General features: G+C 46.7%; 1 protein-coding gene across 1 annotated transcript in view; it reads left to right on the top strand.

Moving 5' to 3' along the window:
• The window catches only part of LOC310780144 (adhesion G protein-coupled receptor L3), a 212,853-nt gene that overhangs the window by 98,566 nt on the left and 94,519 nt on the right, over positions 1-19,768 (top strand). Inside the window, exons 6-7 of the mRNA XM_083640702.1 lie at positions 14,515-14,871; positions 19,295-19,398. Of these exons, the coding sequence (XP_083496828.1) occupies positions 14,515-14,871; positions 19,295-19,398 (461 nt within the window). The remainder of the gene's footprint in view (positions 1-14,514; positions 14,872-19,294; positions 19,399-19,768) is intronic.

Raw genomic sequence — 19,768 nt, 5'->3', positions numbered from 1 at the left:
TACATCTGATCCGGGCGGCTCTGAAGTGTCTCTCCCTCTGCAGAACTTTGCATTATCCAGTTGGCCCGTTCAGCCGATGCTTTGACAGTGTTCTGAAAATCCTCCCCGCAGGCTGTTCCCCGTCGGCAAGACCTCGCTAGAGTCGCTCTGCCCTTTCCTCACTCACACAGAGACTTGGGCTTCGGCACTGAGAGTCAAAAGCTGTGATCCAACACTCCTCATTGCACTTTTGACAGGATCTCTCGCTCAATATGATTTCTTTATAATGATTGTATGATTTCTTTATGCAGCGGCAGACATCTTCAGTCGGTACTGCCGGCTAAAGGCCTTGCCGGCTGCCAGACGGCTGCCATGCCGAAGAACTGAACTTTGACTGACTCCATAAGGGACATTGCTTTAGAGAAACCAATGATATCTATCTATCTATCTATCTATCTATCTATCTATCTATCTATCTATCTATCTATCTATCTATCTATCTATCTATCTATCTATCTATCTACAGTATCTGTTCATCCATCCATCCATCTATCTATCCATCTATCTATCATCCATTCATCCATCTATCTATCTATCCATCCATCCATCCATCCATCTATCTATCTATCTATCTATCTATCTATCTATCTATCTATCTATTTATCTATCTATCTATCTATCTATCTATCTATCTATCCATCCATCCATCCATCTGTTATGTTGTGTTAAGTTTAAGTATATTAAGTTAAGTTTCCGTTTTATCTTTGGATAGGAGGATCTTGGCTGGCAGCTGGCTGGTAATTGCTTGGTGATTGCTGTCTATGTACTACAGTATGTAGTAGTCCTCTTTCTGCACGTATGAATAAATTGATCGCAGATTTGCATAAAGTGAACATAGGACTTTGAAGTATTGTTTGTGCACAGTGCACACATGCGTAAGCGCGCACATTAGGCAGAAAACGGCACTTCCTCATACGTGTGTTTGTGCCTTTTTGCGTGCGAAAGCCTCATTTGCATATGCCCTTCTGTATGCGCAGTGAATCCAGCGCCTCACGGTGCTGCATGTATGTATGGCACCACAGGCTTTGCTCATGTCTGCGTTGTCATTTCCCTCCACACAGGAAGTGCGTCTGTGCATATAGAGCAGCACGGTGCATATGCTGCTCCCAGCCACGTGTGACCTCCAGAGCTGCCCTCGCCACTCTCAGGCAGAGAGCCGCCCAATGAGCAATTAATTGCCAAACAATGCATAGCTCCCATCCATTACGCCTCTCATCATGTCAGATGATATCGAAGCATTACCGGATGTCTGGCCGCATAATTTACCGCACAAACCCCCCCCCCCCCCCCCCGCACACGCACGCAGACACACACACACACACACACACATGCACACACACACACGCACCATATCTCTGACAGATTTGTGGGTCTGCCACAAAAGGCTCCATTAAATGACAGGAGTTTTATCATCATTTCATACCCCACCTCCCCACCCCCCTCAGCATAGGGCATCCCCCCCCCTTCCCCACCTCAACCCCCCACTCACCACTCCCCTCAGCACAGGGAATGCCCCCCCCTCCCCACCTCAACCCCCCACTCACCACTCCCCTCAGCACAGGGAATGCCCCCCCCTCCCCACCTCAACCCCCCACTCACCACTCCCCTCAGCACAGGGCATGCCCCCCCCCACCTCAACCCCCCACTCACTACTCCCCTCAGCACAGGGCATGCCCCCCCCCACCTCAACCCCCCACTCACTACTCCCCTCAGCACAGTGCATGCCCCCCCCCCCCCCGCCTCAACCCCCCACTCACCACTCCCCTCAGCACAGGGTATGCCCCCCCCACCTCAACCCCCCACTCACTACTCCCCTCAGCACAGGGCATGCCCCCCCCCCACCTCAACCCCCCACTCACTACTCTCCTCAGCACAGGGCATGCCCCCCCCCCCCCCGCCTCAACCCCCCACTCACTACTCCCCTCAGCACAGGGCATGCCCCCCCCCCGCCTCAACCCCCCACTCACCACTCCCCTCAGCACAGGGTATGCCCCCCCCACCTCAACCCCCCACTCACCACTCCCCTCAGCACAGGGCATGTGTAGCATTTGGGGGGGGATCGTATGGCAAAGCCAGGAGGGAGTTGCGCAGGCAACCCCCCACCTCAACCCCCCACTCACCACTCCCCTCAGCACAGGGCATGCCCCCCCCCCCACGCCTCAACCCCCCACTCACCACTCCCCTCAGCACAGGGTATGCCCCCCCCCCCACCTCAACCCCCCACTCCCCTCAGCACAGGGCATGTGTAGCATTTGGGGGGGATCGTATGGCAAAGCCAGGAGGGAGTTGCGCAGGCAGCCCCCCACCTCAACCCCCCACTCACCACTCCCCTCAGCACAGGGCATCCCCCCCCCCCCCGCCTCAACCCCCCACTCACCACTCCCCTCAGCACAGGGTATGCCCCCCCCCCCCGCCTCAACCCCCCACTCACCACTCCCCTCAGCACAGGGTATGCCCCCCCCACCTCAACCCCCCACTCACTACTCCCCTCAGCACAGGGCATGCCCCCCCCCCCCCCCCCCCCCGCCTCAACCCCCCACTCACCACTCCCCTCAGCACAGGGCATGTGTAGCATTTGGGGGGGGATCGTATGGCAAAGCCAGGAGGGAGTTGCGCAGGCAGCCCCCCACCTCAACTCCCCACTCACCACTCCCCTCAGCACAGGGTATGTGTAGCATTTGGGGGGGGGGGGTCGTATGGCAAAGCCAGGAGGGAGTTGCGCAGGCTGTGTGGAGCTGAGTGAGTCATGCCATAATAAAGCAGGCATTGATTTGGAGACTGCCTCAGAAGGGGCTGGGTTTACGTCTTCCTGGATATGGATGTAAAAATGTCTCATCATAGATCAAACTTGTAGCTCTAGAGGAGCGCATTTGATTCAAAACATGGCATGCAATAATTCTACCCAAAAGGAAAGGTCTAGTGAGTCTGAATGATAATTGATATTAGGGGCGTCTGGGTAGCATAGAGGCTGAAGCACTCGCCTACCACCGGTTGAATTCCGGGGAGCGGTACAATACCTCCGGCTTGGTGAACTGTTCCTACAGACACAATTGGCCGTGTCTGCGGGTGGGAAGACAGTGGGTTATGAGTCCTGGTCGCTGCACTAGTGCCTCCTCTGGTTGGTCAGGGCACCGCAGGGGGGGGACTGGGGAGAATAGCGTGATCCTCCCATGCACTACAGTACGTCCTGCCGGTGAAACTCCTCGCTGTCAGGTGAAAAGAAGCGGCTGGTGACTGCACATGTATCGGAGGAAGAATGTGCTAGTCTACAGTTCTCCCTAGATCAGCAGAGGTGGTGGAGCAGCAACCGGGACAGGGGAAATTGGCCAAGTATAATTGGGGAGAAAAATCAGAAAAAACTAGATTTTCTTTTAATATAATTAATATATAAAAAAATGCTCTTTACAATATGGAAATTATAAATCATCCATCCTAATCTAAAAGCTTCAAGCACCATAACCTCATGCTAATATTGGGACATTAGGTGTCTACAGTGTAATTGATCACGGCTGTTGTTTGGTTGCACATAATTGAAGAATTGAATTTGATTGATTAATACATCACTTCAATGTTTATTTCGTAACCATGGTGAATTCCTTGCTCCCTACTGGCTGGCTGCAGAACAACTTGAAGCTCTGCTCACCTCAGTTAAGACAGTGCATGGGACCAAGCCCATTTTGTATATCGAAATATAAAGCCAATATGTTTTTAACAATAATTTAGTCACAATAGCAACATATCTTTTGTAATGTCTGCCTGCCATTATACACTTTAAATAGTAGGTTTTTCTTGGTATGCGTTCCTGTTTGTATCCTCCGTGATGCGCTTGACATATTGTTCCAAAGCAAGATAATGACAAGGACGGAGGAGAGATAAAGATGGAGGATGTTGACGCATCAGTTGGCGACGTGGCGGACGAGAGTGAATGGCAACCAAGATTCATTGTGACACCCGGCCCATCACATCCAAACAGCGTCTCGTCTGTAGGACAGAGCTGGCTGAGACAACTGGGACAATGTCTTTTTCAGTTTGTCTTTGTCTTAATTGATTGACACAGCCCGTCTCAAACTGTAAACAGGCATTCTCCTGTGTGCTTGTGTTCTTCAGAGGGTTCTCCCCAAGACAATTTGGGAAGAACAATCCCAGGATACAAGTGTCAACCATGGACCGTAAATGATATGGATGTAGGTACTGTGATGTCGCCCAATGGTTTTTTGGAGTCCCGTTATGAAGCCTAGTGTGGCCTCTCGCCATCTTGGGGTCCGCGCCATCTTGGTAGATGAGGAGTTTACCAGAGTCACAGCTCCGCCTGCTATAGACCCTTTTCACGGGGGCCATTTTGTGTCGAAAAGGCAGAATGAACACAGGTGCGAGCAAAACCCTAATGAGGGTTTCCACATTCCAATCATGGACGTTTGAAACCCTCATTGGTGTTAACCCTGCCTTTTCGACACAAAATGGCCCCCGTGAGAAGGCTCTATTGGTCCATGATGAGCAAGCTGCACGATCACTGGACAGGCAGGCGAGTTATATTGAAAAAGTTTTGAACCAGGCTGTAAACATGCTTAATCCTGTTACAAAGTCGGGCATTTGGTGAACGGGGGAACGACTCCCTTTTGGATACAGCCTCAAGTGGCCGTTCGAGGAACTACAGCTTTCAGTATCACGATCCGCGGCTTCCTCTGTCAAAGCCCGAGCTAGCCCACAGGTGTCAACTGGGCACTCTTGGATTTGATCATCCAAAAATGTCAGCACCCAAAAATCCCATTTCCCAGGCTTCAAATAGCAAAGTACAGTAGAAAAGCGAGTGGCAAATGTCACAGTCACTCCGTCCATTATTCCCTTCAGTCGGCGGGAAGCACCCGCAGAGAATGCAACCACACATAAAGGTTCAAATGCTAAAATCAGGAGGTAATTGGGTTCAACACATTGGTTTCTGGTATAGAGACACTTTCCATTCAGACACGTTCTCATTGTTACCCACCCCCCCCCCTCCCGAAAGCCCTTTTCCACCTCTTTTGATCTGGAGTCTGCAGAAGTTTCAGAGAGAGCGCTCTCGCTGCGGAAATTGCAAGTCACATAAACGGGATTCATTTCAAAATAGCGTGGAGGTTTCTCCTTTCCTGGAGAGAAGGAGAGAGAGGGGGCTTATCTAATTGTGGAAGTCATGAGCACTGGGATACAGAGAGGCTAATTAGTTAGAGATGAATGCTTTGAAATCAAGCTGTGTGTGTGTGGTGGAAACGGGCTTTGTGCGTTTGATGAGGGGGGTGTGGAGGGGTTACGCAATTGAAAGCAGAGTGTAAATGATGATTGGGACTGGCGTTTGGATGAGAGAGGAACGTGGAGTGCAGACAGAGTGAAGTTTGCTCTTGTCTCTGGGTCGGATGCTGATTTAGGAACGTCGTTCCTATTTCCCCGGCACATATTGTCCTGTGGCTTTCGGAATCGTGACTACCTTAAGGCCTCGAGAGCCGGCTATTAGCATTGCTAATTTTTAATCAATGTTTCCAATGCCTTTGAGGAAGCAATAATTCTTAAATATAGATGAATTGCTTTGAGGATTGAGACCTTTTATTGGATTACCTCAAACCATGTCGTATATCATTACACAACGATCTGAGCACATCTTAAGTGATACGGTGGGTTTGTCTCAGAATGGAACTGACTTGTACTGTTTGTTCAGAGGTTAGACTCACTTTGTGCGTGAGCATGGAAATAGGGAATACAAAGGCAACAAGAAAAGTTCACCCATATGATTTGCAATCATATTTCCGAAGCCCTTTTGTCGTCTTGCTTTCTCCACCTTGGCCATAACAAAACAAACTCACAGCCAAAATGTTCCTGTAAGGTCACAGGAGTCCCTGCGAGCATACCAAAGTCCCCCTCACCTCCAAGCTGCTCTTCAATTCACCTGTTTTTGGTTCTTTTTCTTTCTTTTTTTGCTTGTTTCCTGTCCTTTTGGATAGAATGAGGAAGCTGGCGAAGCAAAACTAAATGTCCTTGTGTTGTCTCCAAAGCAATAGCGTCTGCTGCAGACTGTGTGTGTGTGCACGCGTGTGTGTGTGTGCGTGCGTGCGCGCCTGTGCGTGCTGCAGACTGTGTGCGTGTGCGTGTGTGCGTGTGTGTGTGTGTGTGTGTGTGTGTGTGTGTGCGTGTGCGTGCTGCAGACTGTGTGTGTGTGTGTGTGTGTGTGTGTGTGTGTGTGTGTGTGTATGTGTGTGTGTGTGTGTGTGTGTGTGTGTGCGTGCGTGTGCTGCAGACTGTGGCTGCTGTCCACTACTGATTTTCCTTTTTTTCTTCTTCTTCTTCTTTTGTGAGTGTCTCTTGCAAAAATATAGAAGTTTGCTCAAGGACGCTTTCTTCTTCTTCCCCTACTGCTCTCTGTCTCCTGTGTGCCTCTTTGCAAGGATGCATAGAATGCTGTGTGTCGACAAAGCGTTCTAAAAAAGAAAAGAAAAAAGAACTTTATAGCAGACTCAACTGGATAATTTGTAAGAATAGTATCGTGGTAGCCATTGAATTTGAATTTTCCCACAGTCACATTTCCCTGCACTTTCATATTACCCACAGCATTAAATAAGGTGATAACCTTTTTATTATTACTGAATCAGAATTAGTGGGCTAAATTTATCCCATCGTCTTTGAAGTTCAGGGCCAATGGTAAGCAGATATATTAACTTTTCATTTCATAGATTCATCGGTACTAAACGTATCCGGCTAAAGACTGATCCGTGTAACACAGGGGTTTTCAAAGTCTGAGACTGTGGGCCTCGCCCCGGACAAACCTTGGAGAAAGTTGCCCCTTTGCTCAATTCCTGGATGCCTATGGGATCGTGATTATGTTATTTGATCCCATAGACACTCAACAATAGCCAATAGATAGCCTGAGATTGCTTTTGGCATATGTCAGACTAGACCAAATGCATGAAAAAGGTCTGTCTGAAGTCATTTATTTGTTTCTGACTCTGGGAAAGTAGATAAAACTCTCAAATTCAGCAAAACTACTGTATATGTCTGAACTATCTCTTTAAGCAAATCACACACATTTAGGCTATCCTATGTGATCTCCTTTTGATATAATATTGTTTCACTTCCATCCACTGAGCCTCCCCTGAAACTGCTTGGTGCCCACTTCCCACTTCCCAGATCCGCTAGATGTTTAGCTTTTAATATACAAACTGATTTTTGTTTTATTGCCATTTCCTTCACAGTCAGGTTAGTTATCACAAGTCATCTTGAGTTTGAGTGGCATTAGGGCACATTTTGGGTGGCTAAAGCATAAGCCGTTGGTAAGGACCTGTTATAGTCAAAAATAATATAGCTGCTATATCAGCGATCCTGAGCAGTGCAATTATTCCCTTATCCTAATTGGCCAGTCTGCACACCTTGCTAACCAATGGCTTATCTGGGCCTGTGCACTGTGCACCTTTACTGACCTCAATAGTAGAAGCACTTTTCCATGATCAGATTTCCTTGATGATCCTATTCTAATGGTCACTTCCACCTTATGCAGCTGAAGCGCCATTGGCGCGTGATTTCTAATCCCACATAGGATAAGCAATAACCACGCCCTGTGGCACCGGGATTGGCCAGGAGCATTGAAGCTTGGGACTAAAGCACCTGGGGTTTTTCATCTTTTAAAATAAAGATGTTTTATTGATTGCTTGTTACATTTTCAGTGCTGTACCTTTTCTCTGGGTAAGGAATTGAGCTTGAAATTAACGATACATTATATTATATGAACTATGAACATGAACACAACACCGTTTATATTATTGCATGTTTTTGTAGATTGTGTACATTGTGTAGATTACAATTATTATGCTTATTATTATTATTACTATGCTAAGGAAGGTAGGTGGCCATAATTAATTTCAATGTCCGCTCTCAATGTCTGCTCTCGAAATCGCTGTCCGTTCTCAAGAGCTATTCAGTTGGTTCATGAAATCGCTGGGCTGCGTGCCCTCCAGTGTTGCTCCTGGCCAATCCCGGCGCCACAGGGCGTGGTTATTGCTTATCCTATGTGGGGTTAGAAATCACGCGCCATTGGCTGATTTCCATTACGGCGAAATTGCCATGTGTTTGTGTGAGATACCGGAGGTTATCATCACTTCTCCTTAAAAATGGATGCATAAATAAGTTATTTCATGAATAAGTAAATAAAAAGACAGATGTCCTCCGGGATATTTCTCCACGTGACCACCCGGCCGCCAAAGCAGCCATTGTGCGGCGGTGAGCGCAGATTGATGTGAATGTCTTAACAGTAGTTCTAATGTTAATAGCGATGTCTTGGCAGCTGGTGAAAATGTTAAATACCTATTTGAGCGTTCATGTGGTTTTCATAGGCGTGTAGATGGGTGGTGGTGCCAGTTTACATTGATGAGGATTTCTTTGTACATGTGAGAGAGTGTGCTTTGGATCAGCGACCACTGTATTCACCTTGATGTTTATAGCATCTTTTTTTGATATGCTGCTTCGTCTTTGTGAAAGATAATTGGAATTTATATAATACTGTTTTATTTTTATTTTTATGCATTACCGGTTGGTTGAGAATAAAAAGTCTCTGGTGTGCCTGTAGTTCCTATTGCAATTCAATGCTATGATTGTAAGATCCCTCTTAATTGATGAAGTGCCTCCACGGGAGTACCCAAGATACCTGCGGAGCTTCAAAACACCGTCTCTTTTTGTTTAGCGAGGGGAAACACATACTTCATCAGCCTGGAGCTCTTGCTGTGCAGCAACAACCTTTTTAATCAACACTTGTTTGTTGTTGAACGCTGTTAAACGCTGAAACGCACTGGCGGCTGATATTAGTGGTATGCTTTGTGTCATTATGGCCTCCGGGGCGCCTCTGTGATTCTGTAACAGTCAGCGGCACTAATTTATTCCAATTCCAATTTGCTTTATTGGCATGAATTTCACAACAACAATATTGCCAACGCATCAAGAATCAATGAAGCAAAAATCATTAATACATTACACAATAGTACACATTAATTAATACAACGTTGAGCTCGTCCACTAATTTAGTCTGTCTCATTTAGTCAATTTTAGGGCGGCAACTATCAGGAGTATTCTCATCATCGATTCATCTGTCGAATATTTTCTCGGCTAATCTATTAAACGTTTATAAAGATGTTTAAAAGAAAGTGGTGAAAAATGTCGATCAGTTTTTCCCCCATAGCCCAAGATGACATCCTCAAATGATTTTTGGATTATTGCAGATTGGTCATATATCAATCATATCTTGATTGGTCAACTAGACATTTAGGTTGCATTTAGAACGTCTCAAATCGGCATGACGGCACACCTATGACTCATAGCCGTGTTCAATTGAAAAAATGCCGCCTCATCACTAATATTACTCCACCATTTCCACAAAAGGAATCACTTTGGAGGAGGAACTTCTTGGGCTGTCGGATGTTTCCAGGACTTATCTGAAAAACACCAAGCTAGCTGTGGATTTATCACTCTGTTCAGCCTTGGTGTTAGTCTACTAGATGCCCTGGCATCCTCCAGCATCAGCTGTGCCGGTCAGTCTGTGTTACAGCGCTACTAGGTTAGCTTACAAATACATGTGAATTTTGCCTGGCGATCTTAGTTACAACAAGATTGAATTAACAAGGCACTTTTGTGTTTATATGTGTGGTATTTATTCCGTTTTGGGAACTCTTTAGAAACCATTAGCTCAAATTGGCTAGCTCTGATTCAACAGGGACTCGTCCTTGTCTCTTGTGGCTGGCTCGTTAAGGCTCTGTTTACTTGCTGTAGTAGGAAACTAGTCTCATTACACAGGAGGCTACTGGACGTGACTAATTGTTTTCCAGTTATTAGTCAGAGACCCCATGTGTGTCCAGGGAAACTGAGATAACACTAGCAAAAATAGTTTGTATTTACCTTGATAGCAAATTGCCCCACATTATGAATCCATTGTGTATATATCTTTTATTTTGTTGGTAACCACAATACCAAAATATTACAAATAGATGACATACAAAAGTTGATGATACTTACAAGTTTGGTTCAGCAAGATAATCTTCACAAATGAGCACCACCACTGCAGGGTTTTTCCTGGCTCAGAATGAGGCGGAGGTGGTACTACAGCCCCCGAATGATATGAGATTTTTGAGACTGATTTTAAGTGCGGGAAAATCCACCGCTTACCGATAGATAGGTGGACGATATAATCATAATTTTGAGTTGGAATGAAAATAGTTGATTGTGCACCGCTTTGACTATGCAAAGGTACTCAGAAGTAGGGCTGCACGATATTGGTAAAAACTGACATTGCAATATATATGGTTTCTGCGATATATATTTGCGAAAAAATAGAGGGATTTTCACCAAATGACTTGAATAGCTCATCAAGCCCCTTTCAGAAGGTAGTGGGTAAGCTGCCTGGGTGACTTAGGCCATGTTCACATTACAGGCAAATCCGATTTGCTGCTAAAATCATTATCTTGATTGGTTTCCCAAATCTGATTTGGGAGTGTGTCCGCACTGCCACAAATCTGATTTGGGCAAGTGTTCAAGTCGGATCTGTGTGTCCAGATACAATGAGGCAACATACAATGTTTCTGGCACTGTTTGCATGTCTGCTCTCTGCTCTTCAAGTCCGCGCCCCCTGCAAAAGACACTGTCAAATCCGATTTGGGTGATCAGCGCGTCCACACTGAAGTCACATCAGTCGAAAGCAGATTGGAAACTACCTCCATATGGTTTGGGACAAGTGATACAAATCAGACTTGGAGCGTCCAGACTCATAAAACCAATCTGGATAGAATCATTAATAGGTCATTAAAGTTCACAAATCCGATTTGGCCTCCTAGTCTGAACATGGCCGTAGTAGCAAGAGGTTTTAGCTGCAGCCAGTGAGTGATTGGCAGGATGCTATAGTGTGCTAAGTGCTGAGTATCAACAACCAGCAAAAAAGTTATAGCTTGACATGTTTGAGTTAATTTGCTTTATTACTTGACATTGCATGCCCTGCGATGTGACTATTGCACATGCATAACATTGCGATGACGATGCTGAAACTATATGTTGTGCAGCCCTACTCAGAAGGCTGCGTTTTTCAACAAATAACTTTATTAAAGAATATTTTCACGTTAAATTGTCAACACATCGGCGTAATGCCGCAATTGCAAATGACAGAAATCCACCAAGTGCAACGCTTGTTAGAAAAGGGTGTTTTCCATGAAGACACCTGTCAGTTTTGTCAAGAGCTGGAGGTGGAACGCAGTTTGATGGAGGTGGCTGCCTCCCAATTCGCTATGCAGGAAAAAGCCTGCCACCACTCTGTTGCCTTTTCTTCCTGCTCATTCTGTCTGTTGAGTTTTGAAGGGGAAATGCTCATTGACTGTGGGATGTTCATTTTCAATGTTTTGTTTACACACCAGGAGAGACACGCCAAACGGTGCGCACACCAGGCGCATCGAGGACAGACTTTGCCCGACTGTTAACAGAATCCTGGCTAAATTGAGGGGGAATACTCTTACGTTGTCTAGTGTATGCTCAGCTTTAGGCTTACGAAGCTGGAACAAGAGAGTTTTAGTACAAAGCTTTTCTTAAAAACGTTCTCCTAAACGATGAATCGAATATAAAAAAGGATGGCCGATACATTTTCTCTCGATCGACTAATCGATGAATAGACTAATCTATGCAGTTAGAGCCACTTTCAAATGTACTATATACTGAGCAACTATTATCAATTGAATCTGAGGAAAACGGGAATGGAGCACAGATGTTGCTTATCTAGGCTCTGTTGATGTGTGAGGTGATGTCTGTTACACCTGCTGCCACCCCGAAAATCGACCCTCATTACATTTGGTTTTGCTCTGCTTTCATACAAAGATTGGGGACATTTGTCATTCCTGTCATTTTGATTGTATCTCTGCATTAGCCGGAAACGACGCCTACTCCAAATTGCATTTTGCCGATGGCCTATAGATGATGGCGCCTTTGCAAGAAGTGCACTCTCATGGGAATCTATGGTATGGATCTCCAGCAAGTCGTGACATATAGAAATGTCACTGTAGCACACTTAAGAAACCTGCCGTCATGCAAAACAAAACAAACAATAGCAAATGCATCGATGACACTCGGAGCACAATTCCTCAATGGAGCATTGTCTTAATGGAACACGTTTTCCATTGATAAAGCCCTTCCACTTCCTGCTGTCTGCTTGCTGTGTTATGAACTATGACCTCTCTCTGTGTCCGCTGCCCCTCTGTGGCTTCGCCAAGTACCGCACGTTCATGATAAAAAAAAAAGGAGGCCTGTCGCTAAATTAATTTGGGGCCCCTATTTTCCAATCATGGGCACAGGGGAGGCGGGTTAAAGGGGACAGGGAGGAGGGGTGGATAGGGTGATTGATGAGGCGGTGTCACGGACGTGTGTGTGTTAGTGATGTGCATTTGAGTGGGAAGGGAAGGATTATTGAGTGAGCGAGTGTGTTGGTGTGTGTGCGTGCGTGTGTGTGTGCGTGCGTGTTGCTGCGTGTGCGTGCGTGCGCGTGCGTGTCGTCCCTAACAGCTCAGGTAAACAGTGCCATTAGCCGGGGCCTCCTGGAGAGTAACCGCGGGGAGTAGCCTACATCCAGGAAATAGCTATCCCGCTTCGTCCCAGCCGACCCAGAAATAGCAACCGGCTACACATGCTCAGATATTGACTTGCACAGAGGTGCCCTCGTCAGCAGCCACATTTAGACTGCACAGCTGGATGCGTGTGTGTGTGTGTGTGTGTGTGTGTGTGTGTGTGTGTGTGTGTGTGTATGTGTGTGTGTGTGTGTGTGTGTGTGTGTGTGTGTGTGTATGTATGTATGTATGTAGTAGCTTACTGTAGCCAGCGGGGGTGCCAAGCTAGTCACCATGCATGCCCCATCCAATCACAGCTGCCAGCCTGGATTGAGCCGCTTTGAACTGTCTCCTCTGAAACTGACACAGGGCATGGAGGGGAAAAGAGACCCCGCCCCCTGTGTGTCCTCTCCCCTCTCTCACATTCCCCCTGCACTCCTTCCCCTGCACCCTCCCACCTCTCCTTCTCTGTTCTCTCCTCCTCTCTGTCCTCTCTGGGGGGGGGGGGATGTGGGGGTGGAGGGGGCGGAGAGGTCTGTTCCCTCCCCCGCCTCCTCCTCCCGCATTCCCCCTGCTCTCCCTCCCCTGCACCCTCCCACCTCTCCTTCTCTGTTCTCTCCTCCTCTCTGTCCTCTCCCCTCTCTCACATTCCCCCTGCACTCCCTCCCCTGCACCCTCCCACCTCTCCTACTCTGTTCTCTCCTCCTCCGCATTTCCCCCTGCGTCTCTCCTTCTCTGTTCCCTCCTCCTCCGCGTTTCCCGTTTTCTCCCCGCCTCCTCCCTCCCTCACACTCCCCCTGTTTCTCTACCCTGGCTCTCCCTCCCCTGCACCCTCATCTCTCCTTCTCTGTTCTCTCCTCCTCCACATTTCCTATTTTCTCCCCACCTCCCCCCTCTCCTCCGTCTATATTGCTCATTCTCTCCCCACCTCCTCCCTCCCCCTGCTCTCTTCTCCCCCACACCTCCCCTCCCTTCCCCTCTCCTGCTCTCTCCTCTTGCTCCTTCCCCACCTCCTATACCCTCCAGCATCTCCCATTCCCTCCCCACCCCATCACTCTCTCACATTCCCGCTGCTCTTCTCCCTTCTCCTGCTCTCTCCTCTGCTCTCCCCTCATTCCTATATTTTCTATATTATCAATTGTTCAAATGTTATCTTTATTCTGTATATTCTTGTTACTGTTGTGTCAGCTAGAATTAGCTAGATATACTTTCTGTGAAGCCCTCTGAGACATGCTTGTGAATTAGGGCTATATAAATAAACTTGACTTGACTTGACTTGTTATCTTTCCTCTCTGCCCTCTCACACACACATGAACTGTGACTGAATCAAAAGAGAGACTTTGAATCTTATTTTTTATCTATCTATCTATCTATCTATCTATCTATCTATCTATCTATCTATCTATCTATCTATCTATCTATCTATCTATTCTTCTTCCATTCTTGTTGCCATATGTATTTCTTGCTTTAAAAAAAGTCTAATAACGGGGTTCCCGCGCGGTCATTGGATGCAATGTGGATACAGGGATGTGTGCTTGTTGTTTGTGCGTGTCGGGGGAAGGGGGTCGCTGTTCTGGGTTGCGTGTTGTGGGGGGCCGATTGCGTGTTCCTTTGCATCTACATTAAACTAAGATATGAACTTTTTTTTGCGTGGTTATTTGCACAGATATGAACATTTTGCATGTGGCTCCTTTGATTCAGTGCTGTTGAAGTTTATTTTTGGTGTGATTGGTCTACTTTTGTGGGGGGGGACAGACAGACAGACAGACAAACCCTGTTCTAGACAGCTCGGCTACAGCCGTGGCCATGCCATAAAAAGCGGAGTTTTATATTTTCACAGTGCATTCGTTCACTCGATCCCCCCCCCCCCCCCCCTCTCTCTTTTCTTTTTCACCAGAGTCTTCCTCCTCCGTAATGGTATTCATGGACACGACGCCGACGACGAGAACCACCACTCGACCCTCCACTCTCACCATGACGACCTCGACAGCCGGCACTATCACGACCACGACCAGGGCGGTCGGCGCGACGACCGCGATGGCCCAGCGGCCGCGGGCCGCCTCCACCACGGCGGGCCCCTCCCACACTCTGCTGGACGGTTTGGTCCGCGAGGACAACAGCCGGTCGCCTCCGTCCTCCAAGCTGCCCAACACCAGGGTGGAGTACTGCAACCCCCTGGTGATGTCGGACATCCCCTGGCCCAGGACCAAGCAGGGCCTGATCGCCAAGATGCCCTGTCCACCTGGGACCCTAGGTAATGAAAATGTCTGCTCTTCTACTGTTATGTATTTCAACTTGCCACGGCTTCATTGTTCTTGCCGGGCAGCCAATAATACTCCACAAAAATCAGATGCAGCATTTACATTGTATCGTCAGATGTTCATTATTATATACAGTTCTATACAGTACTGTATCCAGCTACTATTTTGCCAAAGTCTACCCCCCAGTGGTTTATTACACATTTATTATATTACAATTATACAATTAATATATTATGGTATGGCATGAGCCTAAGGGAGTCCACGTTTTCTTCTATGGTCTCCCTTGTGGATTGTATCATTATTATAATGTAGGGCAAAGATCAAGCAAAGACGATCAGAAATCTGTATTTAAAAAGCACCATGGGAGCATTCAAGACCCATATTCCCTCCAAGCTGGTTGGTTAGTAGCCTATATTAAATATATCACAATGATCAAATATCAGTCAGTCATCAGTCATTTGCCCCAGGAATGTGGTTGATATAAGGCAGTTTTATAGTTTTAGAGGCGAATAATATTAGATCCAGAGATTTTGGTCTGGTCTGACAGGATTGTCAGGATTGTTAAATATAATCTTTCAACCCACAAGTACAGTGTGTACCTTACAAATGTGGCATCATCTATATACAGTATATATATATATATGCTGACATCGAATTTTAGTTTGCCAACTCATTGCCATTATTCAGAGCTGGCTACGCTTGCTTCCCTGACCAATTAACAGAGAAGCAGGAACCAGGAAGTGTGGGGAAATGGTACTCTGTGGGCACACGGGGGAGAAAAACACTACTTCACATTTAGCACATGGAACAACGGAGTCAGACGAGGAAGTGCTTTGCCCACGTCAACCTGCCGTCTTCCACAGGCACCACTTCCAAATGGATTCACGCAAACATGATTAATCCTCTAAAACCTCTCCAGAAACGTTGCTTTTTGAAATGTAGGCCTGGATGTTCTGTTTTTTTCCCACGGCGCTGGACCAGCGGGGTCAGAAGGGAAAAGTCAGGACACTCAGTCAGTCAGTCAGTCAGTCACTCACTCACTCATGGATTTTTAGTGAGTTTAGTGGGGAAAGGGGCCATAGCTAGGGATAGGAAGGTGGGGTGAGTACGGGGAGTGGCTAGGGGGATATGGGTGGTGGGGTGGTGGGGAGGAGCAAGGAAGGTGCTTTTCTTTCTTTCACTCTGTGAGGCTGTCGATATTCTTGTTAGGCGACATGGTCTCATTGTGCGGCTCGTCATGCCTGGATGTTGGTTGCATGGTGTGTGTTCTGTTTGTGTTTACACTCCCCTCCTCAGCCACTCATTCTCTCCCACTCATCCTCCTCTCCTCCTTCACTCTGTATTCCTGACTCACTGGTGCAAGGCTAAAGATAGCTTAGTGAGCATCTATGTGGAAGCTGCAAACTAAATAGACGCACACACACACACACACACACACACACACACACACACACACACACACACCATATCTCCCTCATTTGTGCTCTCAGAGGAAACAATCATTGTAATTAATTAGTGGCTAAACACATTTGCGTTGGGTACTTTTAAAAAGCCTTGTGCACTTTATATTTATGGTATAAGGGACCGGCTTATTCGATTCAATTATTTCCCCCTCTGTCTACCATGCTCGTTCTCTGCATATTTGCTGTCTAAGAATACGAGTATAAGTTTGCATTACGATAGTAGAAGAAAACTAAGGCTATTTCATGAAATGTTGGATGTTGATCTGGGGTGAGGTTTAACTCTTCAGCTATTTTAGTAAATATGGGCTGATGAGATGAGGTTGGTATGCTTAAAATGATGCACACGCACACGCACACACACACACACACGCACACGCACACGCACGCACGCACACACGCACACTTCATTAATGGGCGACACCGGCACCCGTTGAGAGAAACCTCACTAACAGCCGTCATACGGCAAGATAAGAGATATACACACACACACACACACACACACACACACACACACACACACACACACACACACACACACACACACACACACACACCACCTCCTCTCTGCACAATCCTCAAAGCCACCACTCTTCAGACAACTCTGCCAAGCAGAACACGATGAAATGCGTTTCCTCCGCCGCGCTTTGAAAGTTCCTCGAGCTTCAGGAAGTTCCTCACTTCTCTCTCTCTCTCTCTCTCTCTCTCTCTCTCTCCCTCCGTCTGCCTCCCATCTTCTTTATCCTCTCTCTCTTTCCCCAACTTCTCGGTCAAGGAAGAAATGCAGAGTACCCCCTATCTTATAAGCCCATCAAACGTAAGGCTGTCCGAGGTGGACTGGGGAAGGAAATGATCTGTCAGTCAAACTTGATATCAGTTAATGTTGGTGGTGTCACCCTCCAACCCCCTCCCTCTAACCTACAAGCAAGGTCACTCTCATGTCAGCATGTTGCCTCGCCGACGTCAGCACGCTAAATGTACAACGGAATCATTTGGGGGGGATTTCTTCCAAAACACCATATGTCCATTTAAAAAATACTTTATATTTATTACTCTGCAGTTAGCGTTAATGCAACATTCCCAAGATACCCTACAACAGATGATAGATTTAAGATAGATTTACTTTTTGAGTCTCTCCTCCTGGCACATCCCCCCCCCCCCCCCCCCTACAAAACGATTACAGCCTAATTCCAGTTATTTTCAACCTGGACCTCATCCTAGTTTTTGCCATCCTGACGATTGATTGTGTTCAAATTGTCTAGTCACTTACTTCATTATAGAGCGCTGCTGTCCAGTACACACACACCCACAGGGCCAATGCAAACTCCAACAGTCAAACCATTGACTGTATATATTATCTGGACTGAGCCCATTTGATTGGATGAATGGACTTTCCTGGAGCATTGTGGGAAATCCTGGTACTCCAGATGCAGTCTCGCGAGCCCAGCCGACCGTCCGCCTGGCTTGTGTTCTTTTAATACATCCATGGTGTGAGCCTGGTAGCTGCTGCTAAGCCTCCACAAAGTAAATCCCATTTCGAAATATGTTATTTTGATCAACTGACCTCATAACGGGGATCTATAGAGTTAGGTGTGTCTACTAACATTATTAAAACATCATAAAGATAACGTTGTTATCTGATAGTTTTGCTAAATTACTACTTGCTAATCTGCTAGCGAGCTATCTGGCGAGCTTCTTCTTCTGCTTATTCTAATAGCTTTCCGGCAGACTTGCGGCACATTGCTGCCTCTCGCTGGTCGGAAGAATTACTGTTCTTATTTATCCGATGTATTTATCGTCTATTAAACTGGAAATGGGAACATAATTTAGAAAACACATGAGAGCATGAAAAGGACTTGAAATAGTTGATTCAGACCATAAACTCATTTGCAAAGTGTTTAGACATAGACCGAAAGAGAAGTCGGGCCATTTTCCGCTTCCATGTTACCGATTTTGTTTCTGCAGTACGTCGCCCCCCACCCCCCCCACCCCCCACACTGGCCATTCGAAAGAATACAGTTTCCGCATTAGCCTCACCCAGACAGAGGCTGAATTGGCCACTGAGTCAAACACAAAAGCCATGAAAACAATGGGACCTGCCTATATGATTCTCACCCGTAAGAGGGCTTCATCTATACAGAGGCCATGAGGAGACATAGGGGAAGGAAGGAAAAAATATGTACAACATTATCACTGTACATCACTGGTTGATGTTATCACATTAGTCGGCCAAAGAAATGGTTACCAATAATGATTTATGTTATTGTAATATGCTTCCACACACCAACTGATGCCTGTCTCCTCAGGGGACACTCGACACAACAGGGACAACGATGGAAATAAGTCCTGGACTTTTTCGTTTTATCCCTGACACCGCAGCATTTTGTTCTTACTTATGTATTGCATACTGTCTAATAAAATCAAATAAAATCAAACCTGCATCATCGTCAGCCGAGATCGTCTTCACCGAAGCGCAAATTATTGACCTTTTGCAATGAATTCTGCTACAGTGGGGCGCACTTAATTGACACCCAGTTTAGGTTTTTCTCTTTTCCTAGAAGTCTCACGCAGGCAGACACTGTCTGACTTTTAATGATTCAACCCAGACACTGTCTGGGTTACGTCGGGTGGCTTCAAGTGACTCAAAAAGGCTGCTTCATTTCAATCACTTTAAGATCAAAACATCCAATTACATTTTGCTACAGTATATCCATTTAATCACTTGACAATTATTATTTCTTGGGGACAGACATTCGTGCTTGCAGGCTACACACACACACACACACACACACACACACACACACACACACACACACACACACACACACACACACACACACACACACACACACACACACGCTTGCTTACTGACAGGGTAATATCAGTGTGCCAGTGAATTCCAGAGTATTGTTGTAGTATTGTTGTAACAAACCCACCTTGCTTCTCTCATCTCCAGGAGTGGCCTTGTACACGTGTTTGGGTCCGGAGGGCTACTGGGACCCCCAGCGACCCGACCTCAGCAACTGCACCTCCCCCTGGGTCAACCTCATCAGCCAGAAGGTGCCGAGCTCCACCATCGATCCAATACACTGAGCTGAAAATGTGCTGATTTAAAGCGGCTACGAGGAACTTTTCACTGGTTATGAAGCAGTCTGAATCTAATACCGACATCTGACCTACATCAGCAAATGAGACTATCAGCGAGGAGATCGGCTATTTCTATATAGTTTTTCCAAAGGCCTGTGCGCTGGCCGGGCACAGTGTGCGTCCCGTGTCAGGTCCGTGTGAAACTGGTTGTAATTTTTGTTCCGGCCGGCGAATGAAGCAATTATTTTAAGTTAACGTTATGCAGTAAATAAAACAGCGTGGGGGGGAGGCTCGCTGACTCGGAGAAGCCCTGCACGGCCTGCCGCGGCAGTTTTTGTTCTGG

Source organism: Poromitra crassiceps, assembly GCF_964638095.1.
Source record: "Poromitra crassiceps genome assembly, chromosome: 7".
Lineage (NCBI taxonomy): Eukaryota > Metazoa > Chordata > Actinopteri > Beryciformes > Melamphaidae > Poromitra > Poromitra crassiceps.
Note: the sequence above shows the minus strand (reverse complement) of the source record. Positions and strands in the feature narration are given on the sequence as shown.